A 16,586-nucleotide genomic window follows, 5' to 3' on the forward strand; every position below is an offset into this window, starting at 1 on the left:
CTTGCTGAGAAGGCTTCATAGGATGACCGCCATCAGGACCGTAAGGGGATACCGGACGATATCATATGCATCGGCGACTGTACTGGTGGCGTCTCCTCCGTTCGAGCTCCAGGCCCTAGCGCTCCAACGGATGTACCATCAACTGCAGGGCCTGGGCTCGGGCGGGGATACGCCCTCTGTCGGCCAGTCGGTCCGCTACTTCCGGGGGAGGAAAGGCTCGAGACTTGGGAACGGTGGCGTTGGAGCGGTCCTACCGAACTGGGAGGTCTGGAGAGATCATGGCGGACTCCCGCTAACGTACAGGATGACGCAGGTGCTCACCAGGCACGGAGCTTTCGGGGAGTTCTTGCTAAGGATTCGGCGGCAGGTGACTAGTACGTGCCATCACTGCGAGGAAGAGGAAGATACGGCACAGCACACGCTGGAGTTCTGGCCGGCGTGGGAGGAACCGCGCCGTGTCCTACGACTCGCCATCGGCGAGAATTTGGCCCCCGAGGCGATCGTAGAAGCCATGCTGAGGGAGCAACAGAAGTACATGGCCGTCCGCTCCTACTGCGAGTAACTCATGCTCGCAAAGGAGCGCGCCGAGAGAGAAAGGGTGAGAGAACAACACCCGTCGAGAGTACCGTCACGCCGAAGAGGGTCTGGCCTCCCCTTTGAATTTGCACGACGGCCCAGGCAGCTTGACCTTAGGAGGAGTGGTCCCCCCTAACGGCCCAATCAACCAAGGATGACTTCCGATTACATCATCGGGGAGAAGACGAAAGAGTGCCCTAGCAGCAATACGAAAAGATGGTCCCGGGGTTCTCCTACTAATCGTCAGGACAATCATCGTGGAGGTTTTAGCCGGTACGAATCCGGCATTACCCGGCGCTCTCTTCCCGGAGGGCGCGGGACGCCTATGAAGGTTTCCTCCACGAAAAAAAGTCTCCCGAATTGAATAACTTCGAACTTTTGATTTATTAATTTGCTCCCGAACATATAGGAAACATGAGATTAGACATCCATAGTACATATTGTTTTCAGTCTGTATGTTATTTATAGCAGTTGTAAGAGAACGCAGAAATATCAATAATTCATCCATGTAAAACAAATTGAAATCTCTCTCTGTGAAGTTACATAAGGTGTCTAATGTTTCATGTAACGAAAAAATCTTCTCCGTATTAGCTAATATTTGAGAAAATGAATCATTCCAGTTTTTTCTTCAATAATGTCACCGTTCTCAGGACGGGATGACAAATCGCAAAGTGGAGCACATTTTTATGATACACCGTGTAAATTTTTGAAACGTAACACGAATAGACGCGATCATAAATATGTGAATGAGCACTACGACGAAGATATGAAGTAAGAAAACTGTCATTGGCGTAAAAGTCAGTAATTTCCCCAAAATACACCACATCTGTTTCGTATTGTACAAGAAAATTTGGAATGGCTTTGACAAAATTCTGCACGCTCTAAATCATTATTGCAACAGTTTTAAGAAAACTTAACTTATACAAAGCATGAACGTCTGCAATTTAAGAGCAATTTGAGCGAATGTGTGCGTTTGAAGCGACGCTATGACAAAACCGATGATCTTCTTTCAAGTATATTCTCAGGCGAAAAATATCGCCGATTTTTCGAGGACCAAATAACAACAGTAGCGGAAACATATTTTACGTTTTGCAATGCTTTTGTAACGTTAGTGACTAGTACTTTATATGCACCATATAACGCCCATATTTTTAGACGTGGTCTTGAATATTTCATTTTCCATAGTCGCCGAAGGTACAATTTTGTCGACTATGCATATTTCGATATTCATCTTTAAACTATGTACTATGTATAACTATTGGTAAAGGAAATTAAATTTTTATCACCCCATAGGTATAGTCCAATTTGATAAATCATTTAATATATATAGAATACAATGCAATATCGAGCAACTTTTATTTCCATCGAATGTTTTATAATCCGATCTTTTACATTTCACATGGCATCTTTGATTTACGTTTGCTTTGTATGTAACTACTACATTTATGGTAATGTTTTTGTTAATCAGTCGCATTTTTACAAAATAAAATCGTGACAATATACATGGCGATGAATCGAATATAATTAAATTAATATCGTTTCATGCTATGTGTACATATAAGAAAGAATGCTAATTAAATGGTGTCATTTATCACTAATTTTATTATTTACAGAAAATTTGCGATCTGTGTCAAATTCAATGCAGTTATCCTAAAAGATTACATAAATTAAATAATATATAAAAGCAGCATTACGTTTTAACCTTGTAACATCGTAATATTCTGAAATTCAGAGATACTCGAAGGTATTACAACAAAGCATTTACCTTTAGTGATTATTCTACAAATTCATTTCTTTCTGATTCTACGATTCATTTTCCAGCTTTTAAGGTAAATTAATCACAAATGGTATATCCAACCAAAAATGTTTTGTTTGCCAGTAGGTTGCAGTTGCCACATTAAGCATTTTTACTCACACAGCTTCCGAGTACATAATATAACTTTAATCCAGTATCGCATACCTCGCAATATTTGACTTTCCGTCGTATTCATAGCAAAGTGTAAATTTACAATAATGGGGTACAACACCAATACTACTGCTACAATCAGGTAGAGACGGACAGTTCGACGATAAATTTACGTTTTGAGGCACGTTCTCCCAATATTATATCGTAGTACAGACCGCTGGCACATTGCTCGATATACACACGTTCCTATCGCTACATCTACAATATTTTTGACAATCTTCTGTGTAAAATCCTGTGTTGTACTAGGTACCACAAGTTTCTCAATTCCTAGCATTACTGTCCATATAACAGTAAGCATGACTACTATCAACGCATCTTTCTTCTGTATAGCCAAAGAGTTGTCCGCTTTTACACGTCATAAGAAGTTTCATATTGCCTGAGCATTTATAATATCTGTTACAGTAACATTCATGAGGAATATTGTTAACACCGACACTACATCGCAAGGATTACACTGCATTCGTAGTAGGTATCTAATTGCGGCAGTTGGGTACGTTCTTGGGTATATCGCACGTGTCGATTACTGGATTGAAGACGTGCCCATCGAAACACTTCAGAAGACATTTGCGACCGTTGGAGCATTCGTAATATAAACTACAATCTCTTTCATGAGAATAACGAATATGGCCAACGGATGGACAATCAGATGGAAAATAACAATTATTATCATTGTTGTAAAAGTCGTTATACTTTTGGTTTATACATATGGCGACATGCGGCGAATCGCAAACTTTTCTAATATAATCATATATCATGCCTTCAGGACATTCACCCATATGCTTATTTCCGTTTTTGCAAAAGTAATACTTGGTGCAAGAAGATTCGTGTGGTACGAATGTATATCCCTCTAGTGGACAATCTACACCTCTTTCCTCTGTTGCATGAGGTAGTAAGTCGATTTGTTTGAGGTGGACATTAGACTCTCTCGTTTTGCTCGAAGATTCTGGTGGACCTCTCGGAATTTTGTATACTTCGGCAAAAGCGTTGCCTGTCACTGCCAAAACGGCAATGGCTAGTAATAATAAATCTGAAATAGAAGAAAATAACGAATCTGCCATTCTGCATGTCAATACTATTTTGCGTGTCATGAAGAAAAAGCTAATTGTTGTTTAAATAGCAAACTAACGATCAAAAAATTTAGTGACGAATTTGGTGATTTCAATTTTTATACTGATTATAAATGAGTAGTATAAGTGATTAATACTTTTTGATTATCATCATCAGTGACGGACTAAAACGAGATCCATTTTTGATAATGATTGCTAATCAATGGAATTTAGTTATCATTAATGGTTATAGGTAACTAAAAACAGTATTAATCGTCAGTGTAGCAACCTGATGAATGTATATACGACACAGTGTTAATTATAGGAATGCTAAGTGTAACAGTTAGCAGCATAACAATTTTCGACAGTGGTTTCCAATAAGCAAAAAATATTCATCTTCGATGGTTATTCGTAATTGAAAACAACTTCCTTCGTCATTGATGTTCACCAGTAGCCGAAAAAATGTATTTCGTTCTCTATATTCTCTCACAAAATACATTGTTCGTATAATATATGCGATATAAGGATATGCGAAACTAAAATAATATCTCAAAAGCAACATACGTGGTTACGAACTATATCACAAGTAAAATTACTCACCTTTCATTCTAACAGATTTATTTCTAACAATGAAAAGGTAACAAACTCTCTTATAGTCGGTTTTTGGGAAGGAACTGACATTGCCAAGTTATAAGATTTGACTTTTATAGCTAACTTATCACCATATCTATCAACATATCTTTCTACTTTGTATCGGACGATACAATCATTTAGCGATTTACGTTTAAAGTATTTTCAAACGATAATTCCCCTTATTATATAACTCACAATTTTAGAATTATCACTCACGTATAAATCGTCTTATCGTTTTGCGTTTTACATATCAAAGGTGCAATACTGGGATAATAGTGCTTAATAACGATAAAGAGAATATGTTATGTACCTAGATATATATTTAGGAGGGCTGTGAATGCAAACTGTAATCAAAGTATTGAAGATGTCGAGAAATTCGAAGCAAGCGATTCTGTATAACAATTTCAATGAGAGAAGTAGATTACTCTTGAAAGTAACTAATAACAGACAACTATAATAGATACATGGTGTAAACAAGATCACACCTTATATATGTAACAGAATCGAATTATTCGATTGGATTTTTTAACGTATTGATAAAGATTTAGAACGAAAGTTCTTAAAATTCTTATCCTGTTCACGATGATACAGATAAGATCGTAACACGATAGGATTGTAATATAATTTTAACGAACGAAGCATAAGTATCTGTAATTATAAATCGGAAATATGTTATTTATTGCGCAGATCTGGTATATTTATCGTGAATTATGTAACACGATAATACCAATAGAATAGTGAATTAATTATCTCCGTGTTTTATTCGTATATCTTTGCAAGGTCTAGTCGTCGAAACCTTTTATGATTTCTGCTAAGAAAAAGCGATTATGTTTATCTACATGTGGTGACACTCGACCACGGAATTTTCCGATGGTTTCGTGACACAAAGCGACCTTGAAAGCGTAAGGCCGACATGCCAAATGTACCATCGATATCCCTACGGTTCTTTCGCCAAATATTCGGAAGAACGCATACGCGAAAACTGTCGCGGACATCTAACAAACGCGTGCGTAATGGGGATATCGAGAGGCAACAAAAAAAATGAACTAAAAAAAAGGCAGGAAATAGTGTGAAATTAAAAATTTTGATGGGTTTAAAGAAAAAATGTGTTTTATAAAAAGAAAAAATAAACTATAAGAATTATTTAAATAAACTTTTTGACGAACTTTTTTAGTTCATCGAGGAGAAAAATATACAATAATTTAATCCTTTTTTGATTTTTTGTTTCGGTCAAGAATTACGAGGTGGATCTTTCATGCCGATTGAAAACTGTAGCCCATGAAATAGGCTTAGAAATCTGTTATAATTTCTTTTTTTTACTTTAAAAAAATTTTTTTTGTATTTATCAAACATATATAAAAACATAGCTCAAAATTCAATAACTTCATTTCTTTCTTTCGCTTCTAAAAAAAATCACAAAAAGACGCTGTTTTAGAACATTCTAATTCAGGACACCCCCTTAAATGCAAAGATGTGGCGATTAAATGTTTCCTAACCAAAATGGCACCCAAATTAGCCTAGAAAATTTTGATTGTCTATAGAAGGCAAAAGTTCGTTCAAGTTTGTTAAAACAATGACTATCTTAGTCAATTTAGAAAAAATAGAAATTCTGATTTATCCTTTTTTTATTTCGAATTTAGATATCCAATTTACACATACAAATTTTAGTTAAAATTGTCAAATATTTACAAAAAATAATGAACAAAGATGTATTGAAACTGATGGATTCTTTAAAATCTGTTTATATGCTTATATTTGTTGTTGAAAATATACAATTTATCCTTGGGCATCTATCCGCATTTTGAGAGTTTTCATCCGCGAAATGTGGACGATTGTCGGTAAAGGAAAAGTAGGTGATCAGTATTATTAGCTGCACTATAAACCTGCAAGTTTTCATTAAAATCGGCATATCACATTTATTGTAGGTAATGTGTCCTGTAGGTATTCGAATAAGGTACTTTCTTAAGATACTGTATTGTACGAGGTGACGATGATGCGTAATCCAGTATAAAACGAATTAGTAGCAACAGAATTTAACATTTTTTTAATAAAATTGCGCTTTCCCGTTGCAAGGTGCGATTTCATTTTCTTCTCAACTTGTTACAAATCATTTCCTATAAATTTTGGCGCGCCTGATTTAAAGGCAGCCTAAACCAGACCAAATTTTAATTGGAATAAAAATAAGAAGCAATTATTTTAAATAATTTATCTCAGATCTTTATTTTCACTATTATTATTAGAAAATAAATGGAAAATGATGAACGGGAAAGATAAATGCTTACTGTCCCGATTAAGAATCGACCACACCAAAATCGCCTATTTCCTCGAAACAACTCATTCTCAGCAAAATGGATCGAGCATATTGCATCACCTGCGGAAATCAGCCGCTAACAACACACCACATACTACATAACTAACATCTAAGAAATACTATTCAGTTTGTTAAGGACTCCAATCTGTATAAGAAAAAATGTTTCCTTAAGAAATCTTTGCAGCAGTTTGTCGTAAGCAAAGCTCTCTCTTCAAAAAGCTCATCCATGAGAGATCTTTGCCTGGGCCCATCTAATATTGTTGCGAGAGAAAATAACCGTTCTACAAGTGCAGTAGATGAAAGAGACTTCTTCAGAAAAGTGTCGAATAATCATTTAACATGGACAAATAGAAGCCTTTATCTTGCCAATCAAAATGTCGATTTTATTATTTATTTTTATCTTCGGATAACATTCGTGGAATTGTTAGCTGTTTCACCTTCGCCTCTTTCAAACTCGAAACTGCTTTTACTTGTTATTTTTCAACAGCGTTGATTACATCTTCGTGATAACGCTTTGATGATATGACCGCATTAATAAAAACTGAGCGTAAAATGTTCAATTTTTCATTTGCCACTTCTGATAGTCAACGACTTTTAAGTAAAATGGATTTGAAATTGTTCCGATCTTATGGAACAACGTGTATATTTTATAAAAAGAGTTATAACAAAGCACGGTTTAAGATTTCTTCCAACGAATAGAAAATTAGTTTGTGGATGATAGAGATTAATTTTTTGCAGTTCAAAGAATACTTAAGCTATTCAAAAGCTAAATTGATCGTTTTATATTCTACATTTAGATTACTCATAAATCCATAAACAGTCACAAATTTATAACCATTTTTATCCACCTTACCTTATCGAAACAAAACTACTAATTTTACAAAGTTTCGTTATAAAAATGTGCTGGGCGGTTGGTTGTTTTATCATAAAACATATTGTTTTCAGAGTACAAAGGCTTAAGCAAATGTACATATAAGTAAATACACAGAGAATATAAATTCCTTATTTCAAGTTTCGTATCACATACTTCGCGATCCTTTCGTGTTATACTATTCTTCTCGAGGAATAATCATTCGTTCCCCGGAGTTATACCTCTCAAGACTTTATTTCTTATGGATCCCATGCTTTTAAGTTCCGTAGGCAAAGTTAATGAAAAAGAAAAATGTTCAGCCGGCGAAAATAAAGTTATAAATAAAGTTATATCGGAGACTGAAAGCTACGGTGAAAAGTAATTAAAATTCCGCGGGTACGTCTAGCAGACATTTATCGCGTGCCGCGACGAACAAACTCTATCCAATTAAAGCGAAAACTGATGGCCTGTTGAAATTAATACTCTGTCTGCGGGACGTGTGCTCGGGAATTACGAATCTCAACTTGACACGTTGATTAAGTAACATTCAAATGGTAATGCAACGGCTTCGATTAGCCGGCATTTAATTAAATCACTTTGTAACTTCGTAATTAATCGCGCGGAATGTATACAGTTATGTCAAACTGATTTCAATCGAGCACACGTTCGGAATTCTCATCGGTAAAGTTGTAGAATGAGCAAGACTCTCTGTATTGCCTCTGATGAAATTATCTCCTACAGGGAAACGATCAAGCAATTAACGCATTACAATTTCCTACCCAAGACCGAACCACTAACAATTCGATTTCATTGAGTCAAGTTGATAACAGTCAATGTATTTCAATACCTATATTGTCTGATAAGCACGATCGCGGTCCGTTGAATTGATTTTAATTACAGCGCCTTGTGCGATTATCAGTAGTATACTGTATTACGTCATTCTGGAAGAAATTGTATCAATAAAATCTTAATAACAGATCCAAAACACTGCTTTAATTGAAGATAGTGTTGATTAAAATACGATTCAAAAGTTTTTATAAGTAATAAGTCGTTGTAAGATAATAAAATAAGTACAATTCTTAACTGGATATCGAGTATAGTAATCGAAGAGAAATTTGATAACGTAGACATAATTTTTTTTACAAAAATATTCTTACGCGTATTACACATTAATTGTAATGCTATTTTACAAAACTTTTTCAACATTATAAAATTGAATAAGCTAGAAGCTCAGAAACATAAATTGGTAAAATGCATTGCAGAGGAAAACGAAATTTTTTGGGAGAGCAATCATAAAGTTATCAAATAGATGGAACAAAATCATTGAAACAGATATAATGTATACAATATCTGATTGCATAACAATATACGAGGTGAATCACGTTAGGTGTTATAGTCTGTTTTTCCCCGAAACTACATATGATATTATGGCTATCCTAAAAGTTTCTTATGCTTTATAAGGAAATAATAGATGCTCAACATTTTTTCTTTCATATTATTTTATCGAGTTATGCATGATCCATTTAACTTTTCAAAGAGATAATATTTTAGAACGTAAGAAGTTGTGGGGTTGAATCTCCTAGGGGTGGAATTGTGTATTAATTTTTCATTATTTTGATAACTGTTTCCAAGCCTAATAAAACTTTTATCTGAATCTGCATATTCTTCACATTTCTGCATACCTATATCTTATACTCGAAAATATAAGGCTCTTTGAACCGTTTAACGTGTTCAAATTTCAAGCCGACATCTATTACAGTTTCAAAGAGAACAGATTGTGCAAATTTTTGTGATGCACCTTGTATATATTGACTTTCTAATATTTCTTTCTCAAATCTGAAGCGATCCAGTATTTTAAACGCAACAAATGTACTCAAAGTGAAGTAAACTTGTTCTTCTAAATTTTGTGTAGGTGCAGTAATTGAAATATACGATCGCTTAGATTAAACAAATCCTATTTACCGAACGCGGTAAAGCCGTTACACTAATCGGATGACTGACCAGTAACGGGTCTATTCCACTAGCCCAACTTTGAACCGTAGTTCAACCTATCCTATTAACTTAACTCTCAAACTACTGAAACGGTATTAATTTTCAATCCAAAGTACTACTTTCAACGACGGATTTGTGCTTCAAGTTATCAAATCTACTTTATATTCATCGAGGTAATCGTCCTTCTATAAATCTCCTAAGCAACTTAAAAATTCTATCAACTTGAAATATCAAGACAAACTAAACTTTTAAATCTTCGAAGCGAATCGTATTCCACGGATTCGCTGGCTTCGTGACTTTACTATATAATATACTTATTATTAAATATATTACTTTGAAACTACATGCTAAGCTTCGCTTTTCAAAAATATAAAATTTGATACCTTTACAGTAACATGTCTTCTCATATAAATTTAAATGAGTTCTAACAAATGAAATGCTATTTATTTATCGATTAATGTAATATTTAAATTCCCTTTATCATCTCATTTTGTTCATCAAATAAACTACGCTTATCTCGCTAAATTAACATAGATCGTCATTTGAAGATCATCCATTACTAATCTAACACGTACCTAATTATATCACATATGAATAATATTAATTAGAATAACACGATGGAGGTATATCGGGTGTATGAACATCGCATTTAAAGCTCAAGAGAAGCACACGTTCATTTTATCAAAACACGTATATATTTAATGATTAGGAAAAGAAGAAAAGTTCTAGCGAGTAAAAAGTTCCGAAGTAAAATTCAACAAGTTGAAAATTACGACCAACGAACGGTCGAGAGACGTGCACAGGATCCTCAAAGAATTGGAGTTCATTGTCGCAAAGAACCAGTTAATACACTTGACGTGGAACAACATTATAATCCGCGAGTTTCGTCGCAACTTCCGGTACCGCGTATTACGACGATGAGGAAAGTTCTCGCGAAGCGGACACCGCGTGAATTAATGCGTCGTTTGAGGAACGCGTGAGCAGAATAACTCGGCCGGATTTCGCATGTCGATTCGACGACCGGAAGCGACGTGAAATCGCAATGAGCCGACGTTTGCTCTACCCTCCGCGGATTTACTTGCCGCCACAAAGACGATAATGCGACATTGCGGAGAATAATAGATGTCATCATGAGGCGTCGCAGGGTTTCCACTCGACCGCGACTAATAAACATTCCGTTGCGTGACAAATTTAACTAATTCGCCAACTCCTTACGTTAAAGTAAGGAGCATTTATGAAGTCTGATCTAAAGTAAATTTTTATCAATTTTAACTGATTGCTTGGTTAAAACTATTAACTGGGGAGACAAGTTAACTCGTCATTTGGGTAATAATTTATTTATTTAAAAGACTCCTATCTTTTTACATATAATTTCATTTCTGTTACAAATAAAATATGTCATATTCATGTTTGTAAGGATTAAAACTAATTCAACTGAAACTAATTTATCTTTACTATTAATTTTTAATTTCGTAAGTATTGATCGATGGTTGTCGTGGTTCCATAATTTTTAGTTCCTGAATTTTTATGTCTCAATTTCATTTGTGTTTCATCAGGCAGAAGCTTTAATGTTTTAAGAAAAATCTTGACATAAGATTGCAATGAAAAATTACGTATGTTAACAACGATTGTTTCATATTTTTCTTGAATTTCAGAAATTTTGTAAGAATAAAGAAACACGATTGAACTGAGCAACGTAATAACATCAATTACAAAAATGTACCTCAGACTTGATCTTGGCAAAAAAAGCCTCGAACCCTGTGAAATATTTCAAAAGGTTAACTAAACCCTTGTCAACCTCTACAAAGCAGAGGACCTTTGACGCTTTTCCAGGGACACAATGCTTTCAGGGCATAATACAAGAGAGGACACGAGTCTCAAAAACTCTTAGCACAGTTTTTAAATAGCATAACACGAAGTTGGAACACATATATTCTGTAAAGGGCACAATAGAAAGTTACAAGGGATATATTTTACAAATTCTTGAATTCGTATATACCTCAATAATTTAAAGTACTGTTTTACCACATTGCGAAAATATATTTCAAAATATAAACAAATTAATCACTCAATTAATCAAATAAACGTATCAATTCCACTTCCAATATTAATGCTTTAGTAGTATAATAAAATTGCGAAGAATTTCTATTTAATATTTGAATGTAAGTATAAAATATAAGAATTTGTATATAAGTATAGAATATAAGAATTTGTATGTAAGTATGATAAATCTAAATACCAATTATTTCTTTATCCCTTAGATTTCTCTTCTTATAAAAATATACCTATAGATTCAAGTTTTTATAAAAAATAAATATTAATAATTATGTTAAATACGTATGATGCCATTTAACATAAGAAATTTATACGATTTATTTTCAATAACTTACTAGAGTTTCTTTCTTAGTACAATCTTAAATAGTTAACACTAGAACTACCGATAGTTAACAGGAAGTTATTTCTACCAAAACCAATCAAAATGACTGGTCTTAAAAAATACGTAATAATAGAATATTTTTATATTTATTAATTTATTTCTTTCTTACAGAAGGAATTCTATGTTATGTAGTACATTTTTGGTATCATTAATCCATCTGGGACCATGACCTCTAAACAAGAGTTGACACATCTATAAAATTGTATAGCTAGTCATTTTGACTGATTTGATATTTCTAGCGTTAGCATCTAGCGATCAATCAAGAATTTTCATGATAACTGATATCATATCGAATAATACGCAGTAAAAATTTAGAAAACGAGTGGGAAGTTGTAGAAAACGAGGGAACTAGTTAATTGGGATTCGATAAACAGATCGCAGGACCCTTTTACACTTTGGCAAGTGCCAGTTATTTTGACTGATGTTGGTATAAGTAGCCTTGATACAAAATTATTTTAAGTTTGATACATAAAAAACAAAATAAAATTCATTATATTATTTTTTTAGTTATCGTTGCGAAAGTCGTTACATCAATGCGGAAAAAATATAATATGAAGTAGGAATTTTAAAATAAAATTGTAAAACCAGTCAATTTGTCTGGTGTGGTAGTTCTAGTATTAAGGGATGCATCCCTAATCGCTGATATTACGAATTAGCGAAATCAGAAAAAATCAGAAAAATTACCAAAAAGAGGACACAATTTTTACATTTTTACTTTTTAAAGCGTAGAATAAAAACACTCGAAACGAAGTGATGCAACATACGCGATACAAAACGATCGTGGCATTTAAAATCGCGGAAAATTTCCGGCACGTCGTCCGCGAGGGATCCGAAATCAAAACTCTATTCAAGAATGTTCTCTCCGAGGAGCGATTTCGTGTTCTCTTTTTCCTCGTCCTCTTTTTGCCCCTGTCACCCTCGAAATTACCCCTTTGTCCGACGACTGACGTGAGAAAGAAGCGACAAAGGAGCAAACCGCCAGCGCCGCATCGTCGCGTTGTTATCATTTTTTATCTTTGCTCGTTATCAGGCGTCTAGTTGTCGCGTGAGACCGAGAAACGACAAAACCTGAAAGCGTGAAAAAGATAAAGAAACGAGGAACGAATAGACGTGGACGATAAAGAGAATCGCGCTGTTCGAAGTGCACTTACCGCGAGTTTATATTGAGAATCACTTGAAACCATTCGAGGTTCCATGTGTGTCTAACACGCGAATGATTGATTATGAATTTTCAATTGGTTCATGGAATTATTCGATCTACATTTTAGTTTTCTTATTCCAAGATTATGTTGGATACCAATTATTATACGACAATAGCAGCATTGTTGGAAACGCTAATGTACCTTCAAATTTTAGACGTTTTATCTAGTACCTCTTCACTTTTCAATATGTGTTGGAATATTTGAAGCCTCCACGTTTTTCACATTTCAAGTAAAAGTATAAAGGCTCGACGGACAGAAGCTTTGTTATTGTTGAGTGTTATAACGCGATGTTCCGTTAGGCTAAGTTTATGTTAGGGTCGAAAACAATTGCTATTTTTTAAAAGTATAATATTAGCGTTTAGACCGTCTGCGGACCAGTACTCGGATGATAAATGAATAATTTAATTAGAACTGTATGTATGTTTATCGCCGAGACTCTGTCATAAGCTTTGAAGTTTCCAAATCAACATGCAACGACCAACCTAGCGGTTCCTATGACATAACTCAGATCCTCATATCGGGATGCACGTTTCACCACATCGATGCACAACTCAATACATCATTCGTTCGCCTACCAAAGACACAACACGCGATGGAAGGGAAGATACAAGATGTTAACATGAGTTTTCAAAGAAATCTCCGTCAGGCCACGCGTGCAGCAGTACCAAGGTCTCTGCTAGGTAGTCCCATCGATATTTTAGTAATGCGAGTCGCTGAAATTGTGATCTCAAGAATGATCTCTCGTTTCGTTTGTTCGTAACATTAAAATCACTAGCTGTTGTCGAATACAATGAAGGAAAATGTGGGACAGATTATTCCGACCAAATGGTTCCTTATGCCACCACAATTAGAAAAGGAATCAAATGGTACAGAAAACTTGGCATTCAACTCCTTCTGGGAATTTCTGTTGTAAACTCTTTGACGGTTTACAAAACAAGGAAGAATATAAATATTAGAATATTTAGAGAATTATCAATTGCAAAATTATTAGGGTTGTCTAAAAATACAAAAAATCCTTGTCTTCGACGGAGTCAGCGTAATATCGCCGTTCGGAAAAATGATTCCGGAAGAAGCATTAGACGCGCATACAAACTATGTTATGCAAATAAAAGACGTCGAATGGACCGAACAAAGGCACGAGAGAATTTAAAGAAAACAACAACTTATTGTCCAAATTGTCGCGACCAACCTCAGCTACGTATAGAAAGCTTTAAAGTTTTACATAAATAATTTTTTGAATAAACCATTTTCGTATTACTTTTATAACAATTCGATAGTTTTATTATTTCCTCTGGAATATCTTTTCAAATACCTCCGACGATCCTTCGCAAGTAGTCGAATAAGCGTCATCCGAATACGGGTGACGCGGCCCTACCGAAAACTTTGTCGTCACCCGAATACGGGTGTCGTGGCAGTCAACGTGTTAAAAATGCTAAAATAGCGCATGTTTCAACAGAATTTCATTCATATCTCAGGAAAGTCAAATTAAATCACAATCAATCAATCTCCTCTAATCATACATCAGAAGAGCGAATAGGATTTGTTACACCCCTCGACCAAACGTAAATCCTTTCGCTCGATTCCACAGTTGTTATATCGCTATTTTATTAATAAACGAAATCATTGTTTTATTTAACTTATCAACGAATGGGAACCACTCTACAACTCAATATTCGCCACATCAACACCATGTTTGAAATGTTCACTGCGATGAACGAATGGCAGTCGATTGCATCTAAAGGAATACTAGAAAAATTATGGATTCGAAAAGCAGTAATGCGAAGAATATCAATAGAAAATTGTATGGTCGCCAGAAGCATTCTCTTTTCGTAGTGTGTCTCTCTCTTTCCTTTCTTGCATGATTTTTTCTCCTCTTTTATTTGGACCACATTTAAATTTTAAACGCTTTTAATCTTTTATGCATGAGCCAAGGGTGCTCTTAAAATAAACACGCTAGACTGTCGCCAGCGAGCGTGCAATTCTATCCGTACTTTCGTTGGTTCTTAATTTTGTCCTCTTCGCGATGACGTTGATTATTATATTAAATTAATGAACACCCTTCGCGTGTTGTAATTTCTTCGCTGTTTCCGCGTAATTTATTTATTCGATTAACTTTCACAATTTTTCTCTGTAAAATTTTTCTAAAGAGAGAAAGCTGCATGTTGTTTCGTTCCTGGGTAAAGAACAGCTTGCTGCGCACGTTGATTTATCTCGAGAACCTTAAGCAATTAAATATCCGATTATTAATTCCCTTTGAGGGTTACTGGCCGACGCTGATAATAGAACGTTGGCTCGACAATCGGATTACCTCGGACGATAAGAGGAAGGAAGAGAAAGAATTCAGTAGATGATGATGATTCTAAGGAAAGGCTGCCGTCTGAAATCGAGATCTCATCGAATCTCGAAAACGCCGATCGAAGACACGCTGCAATTACTCTTAGATGTTCGACCAACGATTCTTCTGCCCAATCTCAATTTTCTTTCCCTCTTTCTTTTGAATTGCGTATAGGGTGTCTCGGAAGAAATTAAACCAAATCTCTTCGCCTTTTTTTACTACAAAATAAACGATGAAAAATATTCCTATTTTATATTTACCTTTTCACCCCGATTTCTTGCTTCCACAGTTCACTTAATCTCGTAAATCTCCCTCCGATACTCAACCCTTTAAAAATTTCGGATTAACCGTAGAACCATCAATCCATCTCAATTTCTCAATCGTACATCGCCAAATCACCAGGTACATTTTCTTGTTCTCTCTAGGCTAACAGCCGGTGGAAGAAAGCCGAGAAGGAAGCGAGAGGATGGAAGTCGTTCGAGCGACCCAGGGGATGAAACAAGAGAGAGATCCCTTTAATGCGGATGACGGAAAAGGAGGACTGAGCAGAAACGAAGACGAAGAGAGGAGTGCGAAGGCAGAAGCATGGCCGCGAGTGGTTTCTGACGTTTTCAATAATGTACCGATGAATTTACTCCGTTCACGTGCAAAAGCTATTAAATGTATTCGTAACTCGATTTCGCTATAGAATAACAAGATTCCTTGATTAAGCGATGACGTAGCTGCGTAAATCATCGTACGTTTTATCATTGTATTCTAAGAATCGCCTCGTGGGATTAGTACACCGTGGTGCGTGATCAGAAAGCCGAAAATCTTGAAGGGACGTTTGGGAATATTACCTTTCTTTTTCCGAACGCCGATTGTAGTCGACATCCATCCAAGGACCTGTGGATACGCATGCCAACTACGGATGAGACCCGTGTAATAATAAAGCGTAAGTAGTAGCACGGATTAAAATTGGTGCTCAACTAACGAGTTATTCGGTAGTAATTAGCTTACTGTTCTCACTCTGTATCTGACAGCAGTCAAATTACTACAAGAACATATCACAAAAATAGCAAAGTGGCTGCAAGATAAACAAATAAAAGCAAACCCCGATAAATGCAACCATATTACATTCACGCTGAGAAAACAGACACCGCCAAACATCCTACTGAACGGCACGCACATACCGCAAACAAGGCAAGTTAAATACCTAGGACTTCATCTAGAAACACAACTCACATGGAAACAGCATA

At 35.5% G+C, this 16,586-nt stretch overlaps 3 protein-coding genes across 3 annotated transcripts in view; 1 reads left to right on the forward strand and 2 right to left on the reverse strand.

Moving 5' to 3' along the window:
* LOC117212447 overlaps positions 1–16,586 on the reverse strand; it is a 401,448-nt gene that overhangs the window by 222,166 nt on the left and 162,696 nt on the right. The gene's annotated exons all lie outside the window — the stretch shown is intronic.
* Positions 23–562, forward strand: LOC117212455. Its single transcript, XM_033457311.1, has one exon. The coding sequence runs from the start codon at positions 23–25 to the stop codon at positions 560–562; it is 540 nt and encodes a 179-aa protein (XP_033313202.1).
* Positions 3,016–3,600, reverse strand: LOC117212456 (peritrophin-1-like). The gene has a single exon (XM_033457312.1). The coding sequence runs from the start codon at positions 3,598–3,600 to the stop codon at positions 3,016–3,018; it is 585 nt and encodes a 194-aa protein (XP_033313203.1).

The sequence above is a fragment of the Bombus bifarius genome, unplaced genomic scaffold (genome assembly GCF_011952205.1).
Source record: "Bombus bifarius isolate JDL3187 unplaced genomic scaffold, Bbif_JDL3187 scf7180000008297, whole genome shotgun sequence".
Lineage (NCBI taxonomy): Eukaryota > Metazoa > Arthropoda > Insecta > Hymenoptera > Apidae > Bombus > Bombus bifarius.

Bases quoted from the DNA above. Each gene is read 5' to 3' on its own strand.
- LOC117212456 (XM_033457312.1), bottom strand. From the start codon at position 3,600: ATGGCAGATTCGTTATTTTCTTCTATTTCAGATTTATTATTACTAGCC.
- LOC117212455 (XM_033457311.1), top strand. From the start codon at position 23: ATGACCGCCATCAGGACCGTAAGGGGATACCGGACGATATCATATGCA.